This window comes from Chaetodon auriga, chromosome 4 (genome assembly GCF_051107435.1).
Source record: "Chaetodon auriga isolate fChaAug3 chromosome 4, fChaAug3.hap1, whole genome shotgun sequence".
NCBI lineage: Eukaryota > Metazoa > Chordata > Actinopteri > Chaetodontiformes > Chaetodontidae > Chaetodon > Chaetodon auriga.
Window position 1 is genome coordinate 23,191,455 of NC_135077.1, and position 10,585 is coordinate 23,202,039.

Consider the following 10,585-nt stretch of genomic DNA (forward strand, 5'->3'; position numbering starts at 1 on the left):
AAAGAGGACAAGTGAAAGACCTGCTCTACACATCTGTGTTCATTTTTGGGACTTTTCTCTACTCTTTTGGTGAAATATTTTACTTAAACAGGCCTCGGACAGTTCTAGAAGCTCTCTCTCTTAAGTGGAACTGTTGATAAGTCAGACATCTAAGACCTGCGCTGAGGGGCCCCTGGTGGATACTATGCTTTTTTGTAAGGGGTTTGTCTTGTATTTTCCAAGTTTATTCTATGTTCTAAAAAAAACAAAAAAAAAAACAAGAAGAAATTTGACTTTTGAAAGTGATTAAAGTAATTGCAGCTGTCTGATAAATGTAGCGGTGTAAAAAGGACAACATGGCCCTCTTAAATGTAGGTGGGTGAGTTTAAAATAACCAAAAAATAGTCAAGTAAGATACGTTATTATAAATTGTACTGAACCACAGTATTTTAGTAAATGTACTTAGTCACTTTGCACCAGTGGTATAAAAAAGTGCACTTGAGCCTCATCAGATGCACTGATTGATCATGGCCATTCCATCTGCTGGTGCCAGATGTTTTGCAGATTAGCTTTCATGGGGTCATGAACGCTCTCAGACAGCAGCCTGCTGCAAACTTAAAGCAACTGTAGCACAAAATGAGCGATTTCCTGTTTTTTCTGACGCCATGTAAGCGAACCGGCAACATAACACATGAAACATTTCACTTTTTCTGTCATCTCTGATTCTGTGCGCCTGACGTGATGACGGCGCATGCGCTCTGCGCTGCGGCGTGAGCTCAGCGTGTTAGATAACCACACTGAGGAACAAGAGCTGTATGAGCACCAGGAATTGAACAAAACAGCATTTTCTATGAAGTGCGCACGGTACTGGAGACACACGGCCGGCGCACAGGGCGTAGCGAGAAGCGGAAGCGGAAACAATGACGCGCAAGGACGTCATCCCAGGATGCCACTGGCGGTCCTCCGATCCAGTGCTGAAATAAATAAATAAAACATTAAAAACATTATGGGTTGATAAGTGTTTAAGAACAATAACATACACACACGGCACATGAATAAATAAAATTTTAAAGTAAAATAAATGTGTTGATATTTTAAAGCGATATAAAACCTTCATCGTCGTTGTTCAGAAATGTGGTCACTATAACAGCAGAGGATTGTGGGTAGAAAATAACAACATAATCAAACAACTACCAGCCATGATGTAGAACACTATAAACAAAGCAAAGTGATTAATGGCTATTTTCAAAAAGTCTGTCATGCCGATGGGAACAGACCATTTCATAAAGAGTGTTTGCACCGCCATCTAGTGGACAGCTAGTGCCTCAGCAGACCTCATGCAGTATGTGCTTTTTAATTGGTCCTCCACAGTAATTATGCAACTTAGGAGGTGTAACATGAGGAGATATAAATTATATTTCAATGTAAGTACATGTTTCATCACTAATGGTGATTTACTGTGAATATCTCTTCAGTAACATGAGCAGGTGTGAGACAGTTATGTGGGTGACGTGCAGCAGGGGGAGGAGAATTTCCCCCTTCACCCCCTCTGGACTCTGGAAGGGACCTCAGAGCACAGAAAGCTCAGGCAGGAAAAAGGTGAGGAAGATGAAGGGGCTGGTGGTGTTTTTGTTCTGCGTGGTCCTGCTGACCTTCTACACAGGTAGGAAACTCTCAGGAATTTAACCACGGAGAGCAGTAGACTGTCTCATGAATCCCAGGGTGACATTTGAATGAAAGGAATACTTTCTGTCAGTACATTTAGGGCAGTGAAGTCAGATAAGGACCCTACAGAATAAAGATGATTTCGTGTAGGATAATTTTGCATAAAATGATACATCTTTCTTTCGTTGCATGACTATATTTAGATGCTGAAACAAGAAAGGGAAATGGTGTTTCATTACTTTGGCTGCATCTTTGCTGCTCTTCCTTTGCACTGGTTTTACAAATTCACAGCTATTGCATTTTGATGTACAACTGACTTCATCTCAGCATGCATTGTTGCTCAGAACAGAAAATTAAATTGCACGAATTGTCACAATTGCTCATTTTTCTGACGATGTAAAATCAGCGTGTCTTAACGAGATTGCTGGAGAATGTGTGTGAATGTTTTGCCACGTCGCTGTGAGGCAGCGGCGGCAGCAGCAGCAGCAGCACCAGCAGCAGCAGCAGCAGCTCTGGCCTTGTGTTGACAGAGCTGGGCTCTTTCACAGCAGCTCCCTCCGGCAGCAGAGGAAGAGAGAGCCAGCCTGGCTGCCTGCTGGGGTCACGTGCTGCATGGGCCGGACTCCCTGGGGAGTGAGGAGGATGAATGGGCACTTTGTTACCTTCCACCAAGTACCCTGCTTCCCAATACAGGCCTGGGTTAGAGAGAGGGAGACAGTGTGTGTGTGCGTGTGTGTGTGTGTGTGTGTGTGTAAGCAGCTCCCTTGGGGCTTGCATTGGTGAATAAACAGCCTCACATGGAATAGCTAAACAGATCAGGTCAGCCACAGCTCACCAGCAGCAGATAGTGGTGAGAGGTTTATTCATGGCCCTGAACGCTGCTTTCAGTGAGAGGAATGTTATCCTGGATAGCCAATAAACAGCCAGCAAGAAAACAGCTGTTGTGTGCTTAGAAAAAGAAATAAATAAGTCAGGCAGAGGTTTTAGGCAGAGCAGACAAGCTTGGTTCATGTGTCACTTGGAAAGAGGACATGAAAACAGAGGAAACTGCTAACACACACACACACACACACACACACACACACACACACACATCTAAAACCTTTATCTATTTTATGTGCTGTTTATCAACTGAATTGATTCTTTTCCTCCTCAGCATCAGTAGAAGAACTGGACATGTGTATCACAAGACTTAGGAGTAAACAACGTCTCCTCTCAGCCAAACTCTTATCTCTCTGCTTCAGATGCCAACCCGATCATCAAGGAGAGCTTCGCTAAGCAGCTGCTCCGCAGCAAGAGGCAGGACCGGCCAATGAAGGCCGGCTACCCCGATGAGCCAATGAGGGTAAGGTTCACTCAGAGCAAAGGGCACAGATGTATCGCAGAGACAAGGCACACACTGACTATTGATTATTGATCATGCTGAGTTCTCAAGCTGTGTGGGTGACACTTTGTCTTAACTTTCCTATTCAGCCTTCATAAGCACTGTACGAACACTACGCTCCAACACGCTGTCATTTTGCTGTAGGCAATGATAAAAACACTTATAGTTCACTCATGGTTTTGTCAACAATAAGAATTCCTCATCTGAAGCATCCATGACTGCTGCGTTAACCGCACGTGAATGTTGAAGTACACACAGAATAATTCAAAGCATGCAGGTGGGTTTCAGCTTACAACTACAATATTGTGTGTAATAATGTCTTATGAAGCAATATTCTATTGCTTATAAATGCTGAATAGTCAGTATAATTTCAAAGCATTTCATTTCAAAATCTGATTATTCATTAATGTGTTTTTTTTAAATCTCAGTAGCCTTTTAAGTTGACATTGAATATTAAAGAAAAATGAGAAAGACAAATCAAACCAATGCTACAAACAATAAATAAAAAAGGAGAAATAATACAAAAAATAAGTCTTATGAGAGCTTGTGCACGAACGTTGTATGATAGATCAAATTTAACTTCATTTATCATTTCAATTCAATCTTGAAATCAATTAAATGTGTCTTTAAAAAAATGTGACATGTCCTTCAAATGATTAGAAGAAAATTGTTTTGTTTTTTTTAAATATATCACAGATCTGTCAAAATCTGAATCACCTCATGTATTTTTTCTTACATTATTTTGCAGCGTAGGACACACAGTACACCTTCAGCCTCTGCCACAGCACATGTGCCGTTAAATGCATTCATTCATCAGTGTGCAATCCAAGGATGTTTCCCTCTGTAGGTCTCCTCTGTAATTTCACTTTGTGCTGTTCAGTGTGCTGTTGTGATATAATGCACACATCTAAAGCAGAAACCTCCTGTTCTGACTCAGACCTGCGGCTCAATCATCCCCCCTTAAACATCCGTATTCACTTGTACAACCACATGAACATTTATCAGCTCTCTCCTGTGGTTTCTTTCAATTTATCTTCATCTGTCAGCACCTCCACCTTATTCACCTTATTGCTGTCCCCAGGAGCATTTGCTCCACATGCAGGCTCTGGATCAGAGGGCCCAGGAGACCAACCTGGAGAACTGGCTCAACCCCCACTGCTACCCTCGCTGTGACAGGAACTACGGATACCCCGTCTGATGATGGTGATGACAGAGGCCACCACAAGTCTCCACTTTAACTTCAAACCCCAGATGCACACGGTGCACAAAGGCAACGCCGTGCACATACACAGCAACGCCATCAGCACTAGACACCGACATAAGGCCTAGAATCCTTTTTCCACACTTACACGGACGTTAGGACTGACAGGTTTCTCATCAGCTCACAGCTCACGTAAAGACATCTCCTTCATCTGTGACTGAATCTCTTTCTTCCCTGACCATGTTGGCCTTCTTCTCTTCTGCCTTCTGTCTGACTTTAGACGTTGGTCTTTTCTCACTGCTGTTATGTTATTTCTCTTCCTGTTTTCTATGATTTTATCACATCTGTTTGGCAGAGCAGGAAACCTCAGAGACGAGTAAGCAGTTTCAGAGTCAGGCTCACATCATGTAATATTTTAACACTGTCAGTTATCTTGTTTAAACCCTTTCAGACTCAGGCTGGTTTGAAATCAGCAGAAATTCATCGTTAACAGATGTCTGCAGTGACACTGTTCATTCAGGACTTCGGGGTGCTAAATCAACTCTTCTTTCACATTTCTCAGCTTTCAGTTTACAAAGAAAAAGAACTAGAAAATCAATGCGACGCTCTGCGGATTGTTTCAAAACTACAAAAACAAAACAAAGGAAAAGAATATCAGCTTTGGGAATATTTATCAGTCATGTTTTATTGTCTGGTATAATGAATACATCTCCCTGATAAACATTTAAAATCACGCATTGGTCCCATTAGACCATCACTCTGTCTCAGGTGTCTTGTCTGACATGTGCTACCTGGTAAAAATCAACACTCAGTTAATGCGCAGGTGATCAGCTGATCGTTCCCTACTGTCTGAACTCTTCTTTCCTGTCTGTCTTCACAGCAAAGGACCAGGAGTGACAGCAGGGACTCAACACAGACAACGATGGAAATTCTTGAAAAATAAAAAAAAAAGATGGAAAAGCTCTTTCTTTCTCTCTCCTGAACTATGACCGAGTGAAGGCTGCTGAATAAATGGTCATGCATATAATCGGACCGTATACAGCTGCATAGTGTACGACTGTCAGTAGATGCTCCATTTATTTTCTTAATTGTGCATCATGTATCATCCCAGAGTGAAATGTATTAATAGTGAATACAATCGCAAATAAATCGAAATGCATGCGTGCCTGTACTGCACAATAATGGCTGCTGTGTTATTATTCTAATAATAAGAGGGGGAGGGGTGGTGCGGCTGAAGGCTGCAGACCTACACTGTCGCTCTCCTCTTGTTCTGATTTTAGTCAGAGTCAGAGGGGATTTACCGCATCAAACCTGGATGAGGAGCTCAGATTTGCATAGTTTACCCGCCGGAAATAAGCTAAGCGAGAGAAATCATTTTCACCCTGTTTGCGCCTCTAAACATGTTTTCAGTGCCACTTCCTGATGCAGTGAGGTTACCTTTCAGAAGAGACCGGGATCAGGTGTGTAATCAGAAGAGTTCAAGCACGGGGACATCGTATTTTGGTCATTTTGAAAACAAAAAGACGGAGCTTGATTAGAGGTTAATTTAACAGACGGCCCGGCTTTGAAGCCTGTCAGTGGTTCTGTGTGTTCGGGATAAATACGGCAGCGTCGCACCTGCGCAGAGCGGCAAGAAGTAGGTCCGTCAGGCTGCACGCTCAGGCCTATTCATAGACAACCCCATAAAAAAACAGGCTATTTTAACGTACTGAAAAATATTTAAAAGCCCATCCAGCCCATCCGCAAACCAGCGTAGGCTATAAATGCTATGGCGTGTGGCACTGCTCCACGCTTCATGCTGTCCATTTAGAAATAAACAGTAAATAAATACGTATGATTGTCGCCTATTCTGATATTATAGAAACTGAATGAAAAAAAAAAAAGATTCTCGTGGAATAAAACATTTGGGGCCTGTGAGAGGATGAATATCTGCATTGTTTTGTTATTTATTCAAAAGACTGTGGAGTGAAAGTGGTGGATTAAAAGCAGATTTGAGCTGCAGGACACATCGGCCTCTGCTAACATGAAATATTGTGGTGCAGTGCGTGAACTGACGGACTGCTGTGTGGACAAACAGGAATCCAAAACCCAAACCCAGGTTTTTACTAAGATAACTCTGAGCAGAAATGAATGAATGAGGCCTGCGACGCACAGCTTCTATTGGCTAAATTAGATTTTTCTGCCGAGCCTGAGGCCTTTACCTCCTCCTGCAATCCTCCTGCACCGGTCACCCTTTATTTATAGGAATTTCACATAAATCATTTACATATATATACACACATATTTCTGTATGATCTATAAAAGATATTGAAGTCATTAAAATCTGTGTAAGAGGCGAGAAAATAACCCTAACGGTGTAATGATGCGTCGGCGGCTAAATGCGTAACAGGTTTGGATCAAATGCGTGATTTCATGGCTTTATGTGATTTCATGGCTTTATGTGTCTCCTTCAGAGACTGAAAACGGAACAAGGCCGACGGCTCTGTGCTGAAGACTGCCAACAAAACACGACAGCAACGAAATGAGAAAATTCAAAGGATTTATTGAAAAGCGTCTAAAAAGCAATTTGACACCAACTCTGTAATTATCTCATTACATTAAAGCTTCATGAAGGTTTTCTATGAAAATGTAAAATATACGATGTTAATGGAAAAATGTAGTTATATGCACAAAGAGTGTGTCCGTGTTGAATTTATTAATTTAGCTTTCAAATAGAAATGTTAGACATTAAAAACTCCGAGACGGACTCGGTCTTTGAACACAACACAAACGGATTATTTCATAATACTTTTGAATTCAAAGTGCTTCAGTAAATTTTCAAATATTAACCCCATTGAATTAAACAGGGTATGTTCAGTCTAATTAACTCAAATTATAGAGAAATATTCAAACCACAGACTGAATTTACTATTCGCGCCTCGCCTCACCTCTAACAGTTTTCTGGCATGAGCTGAGGCTGAGAGATATGAGAGTGAAAAAATACATTTTAGTTAGTTACAGTTGCAAAATAGAAAAAAATTCACAAGCTCTGTACAGAAAGTAGCCGGCTGCTGCAAAGGAAACATGCAACTCTTGCATGTTTAACCAATGCAAGCTGTGAAATGGACTTCATTGATTTGGTCAATACATTAAACAGATGTCCAACTTAATAATATATACACATATGCACATTATGTAATTTGCCTTTATACAGTACATACAAAAACTGCTTTGCCAAATAATCACACTATGTCCTATAAACTTCAGAAGGATCCTGATGCAAGTGAGAGAAAGCAAGTCATGGCATGAAGAAATCAGTGAAGCAATCATCTTTTGTCTTTGAAGAAGCCTTTAGAAGTGCTGCTCTCCTTGATGGTGACGGTCAGGAAGTTGGTGGTCACGTCCGTCACAAGGACTTTCTCCACGTTGCCCAGAGAGGGCCTCCATGTCACTTCATCCAAGTCGACGTCGAGCCTGGTCGGGGACGGCCTGTCCAAGAAGTAAGGCTTTTCCATCTGTGGAAGCTCGGCGGGGCGACTCGGGCTCTGGCTCATTTTGGACTGGTGCTTGAAGTGTGGAGGTGCCAGGTAGCTGGAGCTCTCCTTAGTCCTTTGCGTGTCAGTGTCAGTTCTGTGTGGATGCAGGCCGCGGTCTGAGTACACCTGCTTGTAGGCGCCTCCACCGGCGAGTCCCCGGTTGTGTGTGTGGTGATGATGGTGGTGGTGGTGATGGTGATGGTGGTGTTTATGACTGTAAGCGTGGTTCTCTGGATGTCTGTGGGACACTTTGACCAGCCTCATGTCCTCACCCCCCTGGAGCTTACCCAGTTTGTGAGGGATGTGGCTCACCTGCTCCTCGGCTCTCCTCTTGTGGGGCTCAGAGACGGCAGGGCTGCAGCTGCTGTCCTTGAAGCGAGGCTTTGGCTTCGGGCCTCTTTTCTTGGGTATGTGGATGAGTCCGTCTGGACCGGTTTGCTGGAGGGAAGGCTGCTGGTGCTCACGTGTGCACAAATCTGACGGTCGGACACGTACGCTTTCTCCACGGTTGACGGTACTGGGTGGAAAGATGGTGGGAACAACAGCTCTCAGGCCCTCTCTGGCCCTGGGGGTGATGACCGGCTCTGGGGTCGGGTAGGTGATGTGCATCCCTCGGACTGCCTCACTCCTGAACTCATAGGACTTAGCTTTCACTTTAGCCTGCGCCTATTAAAGTGAGAAAAAGAGACAGAAATTATTACTCAGAATTTTACAAAAAAGATGCTATTCCATTCAATTGTTTTTCAAAGTGAACTTAAAAGCCTTTTTCATAGCAGGCATTTTGACTTGTCATAGAAAGGCAGCATGCACAACACAAGAACCCTGGAACTGAAGCAGCTACATGCATTCCGGCTGTCATTAACTTTGTTATTCACACCACTGTGACATGTCCAAATGACTTCTCTGACAGCAGAGAAATGCCTGTCCATGCCTGACACAATTACACTCCATGTGTGTAACATGTTAAAATGTGAAAAATGAGAGGGAGGAGATGGAACCATACTAACAGGCTACAGCACTGACAACTACAACAGCAAGCGACTCCTGTCAGGCCACCGTATTTATTCGTGAAATTCCACTACCCCGTTTTTAACAACAGCCCTGTGGAGGGAGATTCTGGTATTTAGTTCAGGATAAACTGTCGGTCATTAAGCAATTTTCACGGTTCGTTGTACTGAACAGCTCAAACCTCTCGCTGACTCCATCAGGCTTTCATGCTTTACTCAACCGGTTTCATTCACGTAGGACAGACACATTTTCGCATCTGAATTTACAGACGGACTGAGCGACAAAAAAAGGGATTTTACTAAAAGATTAATGACTTGAAGCGAGTCGCGGGTGTTCCAAACCACCTTTGCTGCGCCAACAGGAGCTAATACACACGCTGAATACACACCCATTCATCAATGCGCTGTTTTGAATTTGCATAATTAGCATCATTATGGATTTAGGTTAATCACGACAAGGCCGAAATAAATTTGGAAGTGCTCTAAGCAAACAAGAAGGGAACCAGAACATACCTCGTTTGTATAATGCTGTTTACATGACAAACTGTCTGAGTATTTGTCGCGTTATTAGCGGCGATCATGCGATTTATTAAAAAAGAGCGGACGAGGCTGCTGCGTTTACCTTGAGCAGGAACGTCTTGGGCTTCGGTCCCCTCTTTTTGGGCCCATACAGCTCCCTTTCACGCTCCCTGTGAGGAATACAGTGACAGACACCCATTTTGAGTGTCACGGGAGCAAAGTGCACCGAGGACACCGTATATTTATTGGTCATGTTAACATCCACTGGCTGTGCCCGTGAAGGCCAGCCCAGACATCTTACCTCTGCTCAAAAGCGGCAAACAGGCGCGAGTCCAGAATATTCTCCTCCGGCTCCCAAGTGCTGTATCTGTGAAATAAAACATTAAGTTAAACTGAGGAGGCGAACGCTGGCTATGGATGGCCATATGCGTTAGCCTGCGAGCTAAAATCCCCATCGTGCTATACACCTCAGTTTTAATCCGGCTGTCTCGCTAGCTTTGGCAAGCTAACGACAGCCACAGCCGAGACAGTAGACACCACAGCCGCGGGTGGAAAACATGCAAGAGACACAATGTAGCAGTACTTACTTAGGAGACCAGCCCTTCCATTTCACAAGGTATTCAATCCGACCCTGCATGCCATCAGAAACAAACAGAAATTACTTCATTAGCTTGTAGGGCAACAGTAGTATTAGAGTACGGTGTTGGTTCGTTATATCCAGCGCTCTGGGAGAAACGGGGCGCGTTCCATCTCATGCCTACCTTCCTTATCCTCCGCTTGATGATAGACTCGGCAGCGAACACCCTCTCCCCGACGGCAGACAGCTCCATGTTTACTCCAGTGCTACCTACCGTTAGCTTGGTGGACGCTAACGTTAGCAGGGCAGATATTTTTCTCCAGTCCCAGCCACTCTGAATTCCCGACAGACCATAATACTCCCGAACAGAATGGACGTCAGCGCAATTTTTTACAGCGTTGCTAAGGAACCGCAGTCGGTGGAACCTCGAGAAGAACGCCAATTGGTCCACCCGTTGCTACGTGCTCGGGTTGCTAAGTGAGGGGAGGAGCGTGCGCCTGTGTGAATTCTTTCGGGGGGGAAATGGTGGGTTTTTCTCCGCGCGGCGGTTGAATCATTTCACGCAAGTTATATGAGATAGTCAAAAATGCACGTGGTGTCCTAAATAGTGCAGTTATATGCACGCGACAGTATCGTATGACTATTAAAGAAACCAGGAAATAACAATGGTGTCTGATCTATGGCACAACGCGAGAGAGCGGAGTGAGACACCCCTCATTTTCGTTTAGTCTATCCAGC

The 10,585-nt window shown here is 43.7% G+C and overlaps 2 protein-coding genes across 2 annotated transcripts; one reads left to right on the top strand and one right to left on the bottom strand.

Annotated features, from left to right (window-relative positions):
- The first annotated feature begins 1,541 nt into the window (after positions 1-1,541).
- c4h17orf67 (chromosome 4 C17orf67 homolog) lies at positions 1,542-5,213 on the top strand. Its single transcript, XM_076729004.1, has 4 exons — positions 1,542-1,642; positions 2,889-2,989; positions 4,110-4,231; positions 5,110-5,213. The coding sequence occupies exons 1-3, from the start codon at positions 1,588-1,590 to the stop codon at positions 4,224-4,226; spliced, it is 273 nt and encodes a 90-aa protein (XP_076585119.1). The 5' UTR covers positions 1,542-1,587; the 3' UTR covers positions 4,227-4,231; positions 5,110-5,213.
- Positions 5,214-6,754: 1,541 nt separating this feature from the next.
- cbx8b (chromobox homolog 8b) lies at positions 6,755-10,208 on the bottom strand. Its single transcript, XM_076729664.1, has 5 exons — positions 10,032-10,208; positions 9,858-9,901; positions 9,572-9,637; positions 9,374-9,440; positions 6,755-8,410 (listed from the first exon to the last, which is right to left on the bottom strand). The coding sequence occupies exons 1-5, from the start codon at positions 10,098-10,100 to the stop codon at positions 7,535-7,537; spliced, it is 1,122 nt and encodes a 373-aa protein (XP_076585779.1). The 5' UTR covers positions 10,101-10,208; the 3' UTR covers positions 6,755-7,534.
- Positions 10,209-10,585: the final 377 nt, after the last annotated feature.